Source organism: Aethalodelphis obliquidens, unplaced genomic scaffold (genome assembly GCF_003676395.1).
Source record: "Aethalodelphis obliquidens isolate GAN/ISIS:26980383/991018 unplaced genomic scaffold, ASM367639v1 scaffold6, whole genome shotgun sequence".
Classification (NCBI taxonomy): Eukaryota; Metazoa; Chordata; class Mammalia; order Artiodactyla; family Delphinidae; genus Aethalodelphis; species Aethalodelphis obliquidens.
The window spans coordinates 32,183,775-32,196,804 of record NW_020837950.1 but is presented as its reverse complement, the minus strand read 5'-3'; the positions used below and the strand labels follow the sequence as shown (position 1 = coordinate 32,196,804).

Below are 13,030 nucleotides of genomic sequence, written 5' to 3'. Positions count from 1 at the left end.
ATCAGGGAAGTTCTCATCAAAGAATATATTAAAGGTAGCACTAATTGGGATAGGACCAACCTCATAAAAGTAAATAAGCACATTATAATGGTTGGGTGAAGCTGATTCTCTTGGAATGAATAATAAAAGCAAAGTATATGAAGGTACCAAGTTCTGCAAGCTCCTGAGTTCAAATACTCCAATTCAACCACCTTGATTAAACAGTAAATAATGAAACACACCCTAACGGGTGATTTTGTCACCGAGCCTCTATATTCTTAATGAAACCCACATGAACATTGATTAATATAGTTGTAGAAGAAGGCTAATTTAACTTGGCTTCAACAAATGCTTTATTTTACCCCATATGCATAAATAAGGTGCATTCACAACCTGAAAACATAAAGCAAAAGTGAAGATTAAACTAAACATAGGCGTGTGGGGAGGATGCTTCAATCAGCTCATGCCGCAAAACAAGAATTTCACAAACCAATACTGTACAAAGGAAATACTGCATACATCTCAACTTGACGCTGATTTTTCAAAATGTTTTATGTTAAAAATGATATCAATCTTACATTTGGATATAGAATCTCAAAATGTGGTGGTGAGCATTATGAACAACAGGTTTATAAACAGAGGCAGAGAGCATCAATAAGAAAAAATCTGGCTAAGATCTGCTACTAGTCAAGTCCTAGAAACAATAGCTCACTAGACCTTTGGCTCCTCCAAGACAAGAGATTTTGCTCATTCATCTTCTTATCACCAGGGCACAGAAAGATGACATATGGAAAGTCCTTGAGAAAGGTTAAATAAATACATAGATATTTCAACTGAAATTATGTCCAATAAGATCTGTTCAATAAGAAGATTTATGTATGGTTGCTGAAGACTGCTTATTCTATGAGATTTAATGACACAATTGTACTTACCAGAAAAATTGGCAGGCTATGTAGTGAAATACTCTACTAACCCATGGCCCAAAGCATTAAAGAAAAAACAAAACAAAACCATCAGTCCTAGTATTGTAGGTTGGGTAGATGTGATTTTGATTTGGTATTTAAATGTAAGTCTCAGTCTTGGTTCCGTTTGTGGACAAATTTCCAAATTGCTCTGTGACATTTCTGTTACTCTATAACACAAAATGTGTTGCTACAACTGGAGATTGTGATGGTGGAAAATTACTGAAACATGGGAAAAACCGTATGTTCAGTAATGTGCCTGTGGGCTAAATAATCAGTTCCTTTGGGTCATATTTATACTATATACCAATGCTGCATCATTTATTCACTCCACAGATATTTACTGAACATCTTATATCTGCAAAGTACTGTGGTAGGGTGTTTTCTGTCATGGCTTTAAGGAACAAAAGGGTTTTAGGTTAGAAAGAAGTCTTCACCAGTCTAGTCTTTTTCTCCTGGAAGCAGATTTGATCACCTTCTTTATATCCCACAGTACTTTCTTTGCCCTACTCTTTCACTGTGGATGCTGTTGCATTAGAGTTAATTGTCTATCTCCCTTGTTAAACTGTAAGCTCCTTTAAGGGAGATGATATTACACACTCATGTGTGCTCAGCACCTGCCCAAGTGTGGCATAGTCAACTGTGGAGGGCCTGCAATATGAACTTTGGATTTAAATTCAGGCAGGCTTTAGCCTACACCTCTCCCCCGCCCCAATAAGGTATTTTATCCTTTAGGTGGGACTCATGAGTCCAGTTGCTGAATGTAAGCAGAGGCAAGACTCATGTGCAGAACAGGACCAGGTAAATCTCTTAAGAGTTTTTTCCATATAATGTATCATGTTCACACTCCATTGTAGCTGCTCTGGAGTTATCAAGATTTCATATTGAGTGTGAACTGGGGTCCTTCAAGTAGGGCTGCCAGCTTTAAGAAAGAAAGACACAAGATGTCCAGTTAACTTAGAATTTTAGATAAACAAATAATTTTGTAGTATATGTCCCAAGTATTGCATTTGTATACTTACATTTTATCTAGCAACCCTACCTTCAAGATGATGAGTAAATTGGATGTAAAGAGGGTCAGGGAAGATGTTTCTCAGTAATTTTTTTGTTGAGCAGAACATTTATCTTCTCCAGCCCCCAGACAATAAATGCCAGTAGCATTACCTATCATTGTGATAATGAAAAGTTGGCCACATTCATCCCGTTACTCACTATGAGGTAGTGCCTTCTTGATTTGAGAACCATAGGGAAGCTAATGAGAGTAGGAATATACCCCATGAAACCAAGAGTCAGGAAATGTACATGCCAGGACCCCACAGACATCATAGTCACACAGAATCTCAAAAATGGACATGATGTCTATTTCCTGGCTAGCACCTCATTCAGACCTCCCAACCAAGCTCTTGAGAATAGGTCTGACTTTCTCAAGCCTGCATATTTGACAATGAATTTTATCCCCATGAGAAAAGATCCAACAATCCTCCCAGATTTCTTAACAGCTTGACATATAAAGGGAAAATAAAGTCACCAAATCCTAAAGATCAATTATAAATATGATGATAATTATACCTTCAACTTGTATAGCACTTTACATTTATTCAACGCACTTTTCTGTCCATTATCTCATGTGATTATTCGTGTGGTATTTATTAGCAGATGAGTGAATGGGATGTCTGCTCAATCTATTGTCATGGCCAATTTGCAACACTTGATATCATCAATTTGAAACCACAAATGGGAAGAGATTCAGTCTCCTTTTTCCCTTCAGAAGTCTGTTAGTTCATCCATCAGCTGTAGGCTTTCTCTCAAGTCTTTTTTTATAACTAATCCCAGATTTTGCATTAATATTACAAGAATATTTTCTTTTTGAGTTACTTAGTTGATTATGTTAATTTAAGGTAAGAGTTTGTATTAAAATGAAATTAAAAGTAAATGAAAAAATTGGTGATGAACTTCCTTCCTCTCAAGACTATCTACCCCTCTCAATGTCTGGCAAAAAGCAAGAATTCAGTGCATTCTAAATGCATGAATCAATGAATGACTGAAGGAAAAAATGAACTTCAAATGAATGTCTGCTTTAGTCCTAACTTAATTTACTCCAGATCTTGCCAGCCTAATGAAGAATTCTGTTGAGAAGGGTCACTCACTAAAATCACAATTTCAAAGACCAGAGTTTTCTAGAAATCATTTAGTGCAGCTCATGCAAAGGAAAGCATTTTCCAGAGTCATCTGAGACAAAGACATCTATGTCATTATGTAACAAAAATGCCACACTCATCCAGTAACTAACCATCAAGGACAACTCTGAGGAGGTGCATTCTTTACTCTGGGATTAAGTTTGAATGCAACCACAGTTCATTTCCTTTCATCTGGTCCTCAGTCAACAAGACACAGAGCCCAATGGTGCCTAGCACAGTGCCTGGCACTTGAGAAGTATTCAGTAGCTCCTAGTTCTCTGAGCAAAATAGGGATGGAAACGTCACCCTCTGTTAGACAGGTGTCACAACTGTAATAGTTTGGGACTTGTTTAAGTCATCATCTTCCATAATGTCAAGTTTTCTTCCAGTTGGTCATTAAATTGTTAAGATTTCCCCACAGAAGGAAGACAAGTCTGATCTGGCTTTGCCCAAAGCCAGAGATTTTCCTTCTATGCGCTAAATGATGGAACAAGTAATGGAAACTATCCTCTATTTTAATTCCAAGTGACTGGCATATCATAGGTTTAACTCATTCTCTTACTCATTCATTCATCCATTCATTTATTCAAGCAATAAATATTTATTGTGTGTTTTTCCCAGACAGCACTAAGCTAAGGTACATGTTACTTAATCTTATTTAATCTTCACAAGTGTCTTATGATGTTGGCATTATTATCACCTAGACATTATGTATAAAGAAACTGAGGTTAAGAAAATCTAGGCAGGATGCCCAGCATCAAGTCATAGGCCTAACTTCGCACAGCTCTGGTGAAGCAGAGGCTCAAAGGGATCCAGAGTCCGTGATTCTGATCTCTACCTCCATAAATGAATAAAAGAAAAGGAATGCAAACTTTTCAGAGGAACAAAGTTACTTTATAGAGGAAGAACCCCTGGACTAACTGGCACATGTCTCTTGAGGAAACTAAGGGTTTTTAAACACTGGCCGCACAAACCCGTACATTTCCAGATCTCAGGTGGACTCTTTACAGGTGTTATCCGTAGAAAAGACAGGCGCAGATTCTGGCCTTGTAAATCCTCCTCCCTGTGTGCTGCAGCACACGCTCTTCACATGTAGCTTTTAAAAATACCCACGTTCACGCCACAATAGTTATTAAGCGTGGTGTCAAAATGCTGATTCAAGGAATGATTTTTCCAGAAATGTATTTCTAATCATGTAATATGATATTAGAGAGAAAGAGAAAGTGGGGAGAAAATGCTTTCCGAATTCCTATATAGCAAGCACAATAAAAACACAGCTGGACAAGGTGAACCAATAAAAAGACAGGAAAAAAAAAAAAAAGGAACCAGAGATAGTCAAGTTACTTGGGCTTTGTAGAATTTCTCTTCCTTAGGGGGACACATCCAAATACACCACACATAAAAACACATATTACAAGACAAAATTGAAGAACTCTGTCAATATTGCAGTGCTATCAGAGCTTTCAGAAAAAAGGGAAATAGGAGAGAAAATGTAAAAGATAAGCATCTTGTGAAGAAACGGCTCCACAGAGGGGCCTATGTGCAGTCCTTCAAATATCTAATGGGACGCGATGACCAAGGAAAACAGAAGAAAACATCTCGGAGAGCAATGACATATCCCAAAACAACTTTCTGCTTTTGGACAGTGAAATGAACCCCCAGCAGTCACAGAGGAAACAAGAATAGTCTTTGGCTCATGTGACTATAAAGGTGTGTAGTTCTGCCAGAAACCCTTACCCCAGAAAGAATGTGAAACTCAAGATGAAATAACAGTTGTCAGACGGGAAATTACCGGGACCCATCACCCTCAAATTACAAACAACATTTAAAGGATTAGTGATGATTGTATCTGAGTTGTCCTGGATCTCAATCTAGAGGCTGAGGTATGCTCATTGGAATTCAATTGAATAACAACAGCTATTTATGGAGCATTTTCCAGGCACTGGAAACTCTGCTAAGAAATTTACGTGTCATCTCATCAAACCCTCACTTTGCAGATGAGGCCACGGATGCTTAGAATGCGACTTAGGCCAAATCACTCAGGCAGTAAAAGACAAAGCTGGGTTGAAACCAAGGTTTCAGACCAGGAATTTCTGCCTGAACCACACAACTTTCCCTTAAAAACAGCCAATAGGAAGTGCTCCCAAATAAGATGGCATTTTAGTATTTATGTCAACTCCCCCCCACCCCAATTTCCAAAGCAAGACCAACCTGGACACAGTTTAGTGTTTGGAGTCTTTAACCCCCAAAGCACAGAACCCACACATTCTCAACTGCCCTTCCCTTCCTTTCGCACATCACTTACCAGTGATGACAGTGGGTTTCTGCAGTTGAAAGCCTGGGAGAGGGTGATTTCTTCAATGGTGCAGTTCAGCAGGAATTGCCCATCAGAAGGGTCTGTAGGCTCTCCACTGCCCAGCAAGCTCTACGTACTTGATAAGCACTTGCCAATGGCAAGCTTCTCCAATGCACAGAAGCTGTAGTGATGCCAATGTCACGCATTGTTATCAATAATAATAGTCAACGCTGACTACCACATTCTTCAAATGCTCTGCGGTTCTTTGATTATATTATCTCATTTAATTTTCACTGCAAGCCAGTGATGGTACTCTCATGGCCATTTTACAGATAAGGAAATGGAGGCTCTGTTTACCAATACAAGCACAGGTTAAGACCCAGGAATGTTCACACTGAACTCTTGTGAGCTTTCTACTACATTGATTAGCCTCCCAGCCTCTCCAACGCCATGGGTCACAGGAGAACTTTCTCTTTTTCTTTTGGCTGCGTTGGGTTTTCATTGCTGCGCAAGGCCTTTCTCTAGTGGAGGACAGCAGGGGCTACTCTTCATTGCGGTGTGCGGGCTTCTCACTGTGGTGGCTTCTCTTGTTGAGGAGCACAGGCTCTAGGTGAGCGGTTTTAGTAGTTGCAGCACGTGGGCTCAATAGCTGCGGCACGCAGACCCTAGAGTATGTGGGCTTCAGTAGCTGTGGCACATGGGCTCAGTAGATGTGGCTCACGGGCTCTAGAGCGCAGGTTCAGTAGTTGTGGCACACAGGCTTAGTTGCTCCGCGGCATGTGGGAATCTTCCTGGACCAGGGATCGAACTCGTGTCGCCTGCATTGGCAGGCAGATTCTTAACCACTGTGCCACCAGGGAAGTCCCAGAAGGACTCTCTCCATGTATCTTTCCCAGCAAAGAAATATTTCCTTAATGAATTGGGAACCATGTATTTCCGACAGATGAAGAGCATGGCCAGTGTGGCCCTGGACATGGTCTAGGTTTCCTGAGGCAGTTACCAGTACCTTTACCCAAAAGGTTCTGTGCTGGTCATCAGGAGCGCGGAGACTGTGGGGCACAATTCCACTACACGCCCAGAAAAGGAGCAGAGGAAAATCAATCCTCGCTGGAAGCTAATGGTGAGCAAGCAACCTAAGAACGGTTGCTTCTGTATAAGATGCGGAAGGAAAATCATACACCACGCTGGACTCAGAATTGCAAAATAAGTGTGCAGAGGGCTGAGACCCCATTCCTCTTCTTGCGTTGCCCTCTCTATCAAATAAGACAGTTATGTTCCTTGGAATGTGTGAATTGACAAATCCATTTCTTTCCTCTTAGCTGTGGGAGGTGTAGGGATAGCATGGCGGGGGGCGGGGGTGCCCCATCTCTGACTCTGGAGTCGGTCAACCTGAGGTCTAATAACTCACCAGCTGGGGCTCTGTGGACCAAGGAAGGGTCCATTTCCAGAAAGACACTTTTCAGCTCTACTGGTCGTTAACCACAGACCAGCTGATCAAGAGGGAATCTCTTACCCCTGGCCCTCTTCCCCACTTGAGATTCCACCTAACCCAAGCAGAAACCACTTCCCTGGACTGTTGGCTTCTCCAGCTGCTGGGGGAACACTTCATGAAGCCCCACAAGGCAGGGGCAGGCACATGGCCTTAGGGACACACATCCCAGTTGCTACATGGTCCAGTAACCTTGTCTGTCTGGCCCCTCTCCACAGAAACCTCACCCCGGTCTTCTAGGAAGACATCAGTAGTCTCCATCGGCAATCCCAATCATATCCCACCTGAGGAGGGGGCCCACTCCCATCAGGAGAGTAAGGACTGGGGTGGGTGGAGCAATAAGATCGATACAGAAGAGCTTTCTGAAAGGAAGAGTAATATATCTCCCCAACATAATTATTTCCTGAATTATTATATGTTGAGTCCCCCCTACCCCTGCAACTTAAAACAGATCCAACCATATCCTAGAGCTTATTTGAAAACACCAGTAGAGCACTTTGGACTGAGTTCTTCCCATTTAAGTAAGTCCAAGGATGTCGGTATAGGGATTGTTTTGCCAGCATTCTGTTTGGGATATAAACTTTTCCCCAAATGTCCATTCATTCAATCATTCATTCAATGAATATTTATTGGGTACCTATGTTGTGCAGGTTTCTGTATTAATCTGAGAATTCAGCAATAAATAAAACAAAGACCCTGTGCACAGGGAGATAACACTCTAATAGGGGGTGGCAGACAACAAGTAAACACATATTACATGATTTACGGTAGCTTAGAGATTAAAGACTCTTAGAGCCAGAGGAACCCTCTGAAAAAGTAGACATGGGGAGGGAGAAGGAAAAGATTTTTCTAGTAAGGATTAAGTAAACCTCATCTAGAATATTTCTTGGTACCTAGAATGAAAGCAATACGGGGAAATGTTTTACATACACAAATGTAATAGCCAAGTCCTATTTTCTTCCTCAGAAATGCAAAGCTCTCAGCTCCCTGCAAGGTCTCCAGGAAGTGCTGCAGCCCCAGCCCAGGGCCAGCATGTGTTTTCCCTGCCCACCCGGCACAGTGTGCCTGGACCGTGAATGGATTAAGGTGGCCGCGAGATGCTTGGAGCGCTGCATAAACAGCAAGCGCGTCAGGCGTTCTAAGCATCCTTCATCTTCCCTATCTCCCGGTCCTAGGCTGTCAATCAACTGTCACTTGCCCGCACATCAGCAGCGTGTGCACATCACCAGGCTGTCAGCAAAGCAGCTGATGAGACTGGGCTCCAGACTGTCGATCATCTTTGTTTCTCTTCGCCGCTCGGGAAATATTTTGGTTCAGAGAAACAAAGAAACCTGGGCAACAATGGCTCGTAGTCAGGCATTTACTCCTGTACATGAATATAAGATCTTAACAAGCACTGATCATGCCTCACCCCCAAATGATGTTGGGGTCAGGGGTGGACAGAAGGAAGATTGAGAATCTGTTTTATTAGTAATTCTAGTTCCCTGAGCAGACCCTGACGGATTCACACACACACACACACACACACACACACACACACACACACACACAGCACAGGAACATAAAACAATGATAACTTGAAGTTATCTGAGCTTATGCCTCAGAAAAAAATAAGAAGACTCAGAGGATGGATGACTGCTTGGTTCGAAATTATTCACCATTGATCCGGCAGGCTTTTGGGGAGAGAGTAATTGTTCGATTGCCACGTTCATTTATCCCCTAGGGAATTCTGAAACGGCAGCTTCTGTACCCGACGCTCCCACTCTGTAGGGTGTGAGGCTGCTTGGGAGCTCCCACACACAGAAAGCGAGTGAACTTACCAGGACCCCCAATGAAGTGGGCTTGCCAGTGCTTGCAACAGGTGTCATTATGTTGAATGGAAAGACATTCTGGAAAAGCCCCTTGTCTGGCACACTAGCTGCCCCTCTCACCCAAAATATTTATTAAAAATGTCCCAGCCTCTGAAAGCCCACAATATACAAATCTAAAGAGATGCTTCCGGCAATGAGTTTTGATTGAGCAAGCTGTCCTGCTTTCCACGGTTCGCCACTTTTGCAAAATCACCATCTATTTATTAGCATAATTAATCAACTCATCATACAATAGATCCAAATACTAAGTTATCTAAAGTCCTGTAAAATTAAGAAAAAAAAAAAGCACTGGTTGTACTCTAGTGGCTTTGAAATACATTTAGCAACAATCAGATCTTTTCATTGTATATATCAAGAGTGCTATTACCCATCATTTACTCAATGCTCTGGACCGACTCATTTGTACATACTGCGGTTGGTCCCATCATCAGCTCCGTGTTTGACACATTTGGGATGTTTTACCCTCTGACAGACAGATCCCTTCACGTGTGCAACGCTGATTTCTGAAAACGCATCTCTCTCTGATCTAACTGGACATTAATTGTCTTTGTGCTGACGTATTTATGCCTCTCAGTCTTACAGCACAACTAGCAAATCTGATCTCTGACAAGTTGGCTGAACCTAATCAGGACAGATCAGCTGTTACCCAAGGTGCCACAGGCTGTAATTTGAGGATCTTTACAGAGTTATCACTCGCCAGAAAGACAAGGAACTATAAATTCTGTCAACACGAATCCCAAAGTGTGTGTTCAAAGCAGCTGTGGCCTCCCCCGCCCCCAAGAAAACACAGCACTTGTCCAATAAATACCTGAGATAATTGATAAGAGGGAATTAGAAGGATATAGCTGATACAGTGATTGTGAGGATATATTTTTAAAGGGAACTTCAAGCAGAGCGTTGGGTGTGAGGTGTTGTCAAGCATAAAGAAGGGTCGCAGGGAAGAGACGGACGGCAAGTCTCCACAATGCAGCTACCACTTATCATTGGGGGGCTTGGTTCCCATTTGCCTCGCTCTCTAAACTGGCAAATGCCCAAACATCCTAAGCCTCGAAGGAAATCTCCTGCTGCCGAGTCGGGCTGCCACCCGGTGACAGTGCCTTGATCAGAGGCAGGAGGCCGGGATTATTGTCAGCCTGTCAGCACTGTATTATTCTCTGAAGACCCCTGTGGTTTTCTTACGGGCACAAAAAGAGGGAATATTAGAGAAAATAAACTTCTTTCTTACTGTATCGCTTTGGTCCATCTTCCAAACAAAAGGAAAGGGTTAATGTGGCATCATCTTCAAAAAACTCGGTGGCAAACGCATCCCACCAGAGGTTGTCGCTATCCTGCAAAAAGACAGATCATGTATTTAACAGGCAAGAGTGGAAAAATATCTCAAAGGGGAAAAGAAAAGGGAAAAAGGCAGAAAAATCCAGTCATCGGTGGCTTGGGACTTAGCATATGTATGTGGGTGTTCTGGAAGGGGTGTGGGCAGGCGTGTGGTCACTCTTCAAATTAATTGCCTCGAATGAGGACTGAATTCCAATTCAATAAACGAGTTAATGCAAAGCAAATGAAAATTAATTCTCGAGGACATATTTGGGGAGATTTAATAAACGTATTCTGGAGCACAATGTGACGTTTTTTAAGAAAAAGGTTTGCTTTTAATGTAAAATGCATTCAGCTTTTTCCCTCTCTCTTTCTCTTCGCTCATTTAGCAGTCCGATTTTACAAACAGAAAGCACAATATTACAACCAGGTTAAGGAGAAGAGTACATTTTTTAACAATAATTTATTCAAAAAAAAAAGTTGTGTGTGGCTTGTAGTCTTCCTCTATGCAAACATCCCTATAAAAGATACAGGTATTGCTACACGGATTTATGTAGAAAGATGAGTTTGTGCACGAGCAACCATCACATGCATGTGGATTGTTCTTGAGGATTGGTTTAAGATTATAGGCAATCACTTGCTCGCTATTAAATCAGTTATTAAAAACAGAATAGTTCAGCAGAATGCAAACCATCCACATGAACTCTGTTTGTTTGTCTTGGGTTGAATGTTTCCCTTGCTCATCCAGAAAATAATTTGAAATTGGCGCAGTTGAAGGCCATTAAAATCATTGCTAAGCTTCAAGGGCAGGGGAAGGGCCTCCTCTAACAGGGAATTAGGAGGGTTATGCAAAGTGTTACATTTAAAAGGGGGAATCATACCTGGGCCTCATTCTCTGTACAGTGCTCAATTTACCCTCAAATTCTTAAGCACAGTCTTTTTACAGAGAATTGTTGGTTAGCGTCAGCTTTCAGGGCAAGATGTTTCCCAGCTGCCTGTCAGATGGCGGAAGGACACAGAGGGGCCCGCTGCTCCTCTCTTAAAGGCCCCCACCCTGGGGCCCCGGCCAAGGTCTCACCAGCCTCTCTTCCTCCCATTAAGTTGTTCTGCTTATGACAACATTAAGTTGTTGTCACTGGCAGGCCTTGGGAACAAGCCTTCAGTCCCAACGGGAATAAATAAGGGGCCACTGAAGAACGATGCTGTTCCTCTTTTCAGAAAAGAAGAAGCTTAGACAAATGAATGTCCTTGTCTCTTTTTCTCTGGCCTCCTCCCAATCGCCATACCAAAAGCCAACACTTTTCTTAGTAGAATACAGTAAATATAAAACCATCCAGGGGTATATCATGACTCCACATACAAACCACCCCCCTCCCATCTCCCTTCAGAAACAAATGTTTATTGAGCACTTATTACGTGCAGGCCCTCGGAATACACAGCAGGATAGGAGATTGGTCTCTACCCTCAAAGGGCTCAAACCCACTGGCAGGGCGCAGCCGACTGAGCATCAAACAGACAGCCTCGCTCCACACCTGAGACCACGGCACAGGGCCTGAATGCTGTGGAAACTGTCAGAGCTTCTAGAAAAATCAGTGGGCTTGGAAGTGAAGAAGCAGCTGGGGCAAGAAACCCTATTTGGGAGCCTGGACACACAGGGTTGTTTTCATTTCAAATTGCTATACGGATGGAAAAAGAATAATGGTTAACATTTATTGAGCGCTTACCACATGCCAAACACTGTTCTAAATACTTTATATACGTTTTCTCACTCGCTCATCATTACCACCCTGATCCTTGGTCTTGTTTTGTTCTTTTCCCTTGTCAGTACGATATCAGTTTCTTGTGAGTAGGGGCTGTGTTTTGTCTGCTTCTCCATCTCCCAGGCCCCAGACGGTGACGAGGCCATGGTATTACTCAATGAAAGCTGTTCAGTGACTGGCTGGAACTGCTCACGTTATCATCCCAGTTTTACAACTGCAGAAACGGATTAGGTGGTGAAGGTAACTTGCCCAAGTCCACTCGGCCAATAAACAGCAGAGCTGGTGTTCACATGTAGCTTTTTAAAATACTCACGTTCATGCCATAATAGTTATTAAGTGTGGTGTCAAAATGCCGGTTCAAGGAATGATTGCCCCAGAACTATATTTTAATCATGTAATACGATATTAGAGAGAAAGTGAAAGTGGGGGGAACGCTTTCAGAATTCCTATATAGGGACTGGGACTCTCGGACATCTGAGATCTGCCCCGGTCTCTGCCAACTCATTTCTCTGGCGTCCTTGGGAAGGCAAGGGCTAGGGTTCAGAAAGAAGGAAGGGAGATGGAAAAGGGCATATTTTATCTCAGGCTGGTTTCTCTTCCAGCTCCTCGCTGTACTTACTGTCCCACATGCCAGGACTCACGCCCAGAAAGAGGCCAGCACCATGCGGTAGGGCAGGTGGTATTACAACACTGGTGGAATTCGTCCTGCGGGCAATCCTCAGAGGAGGCTCATCCCGACACTACCTCTTCCCAGCTATGTGAACTTGGACAACTTATTTTACCTCCCTGACCCTGTTTCCTTACTTGGAAATTAAGGATAAAGATAATGATAATAATAACAACAACAGTAATAACTATCTTCACAGCAGATACAACAAGAGTTACATTAATAACTATTTTGCAAGGTAGATGTGAAAATTCAATAAGTTAATGGCTGTAACGTGCCCAGAAGAGTGCCTGGAACACAGTAAAGATCAATACAATGCCCCTTTCCTACCTTTATCTACCATCTTTGACACCATTCCTAAAGGATGAAGCATTCCATGCTCTAAAGAACTCTACATGAAAAATGTTTATAGGGCTTCCCTGGTGGTGCAGTGGTTGAGGGTCCACCTGCCGATGCAGGGGACATGGGTTCGTGCCCCGGTCGGGGAAGATCCCATATGCTGCGGAGAAGCTAGGCCC

At 42.6% G+C, this 13,030-nt stretch overlaps 1 protein-coding gene across 8 annotated transcripts in view; it reads right to left on the bottom strand.

The window, feature by feature from the left end:
- The window catches only part of LDB2 (LIM domain binding 2), a 381,494-nt gene that overhangs the window by 231,992 nt on the left and 136,472 nt on the right, over nt 1-13,030 (bottom strand). For all 8 annotated transcript variants that reach the window (XM_027103291.1, XM_027103290.1, XM_027103293.1 and 5 more), the window contains exon 2: nt 10,000-10,102. In XM_027103291.1, the coding sequence (XP_026959092.1) occupies nt 10,000-10,102 (103 nt within the window). The remainder of the gene's footprint in view (nt 1-9,999; nt 10,103-13,030) is intronic.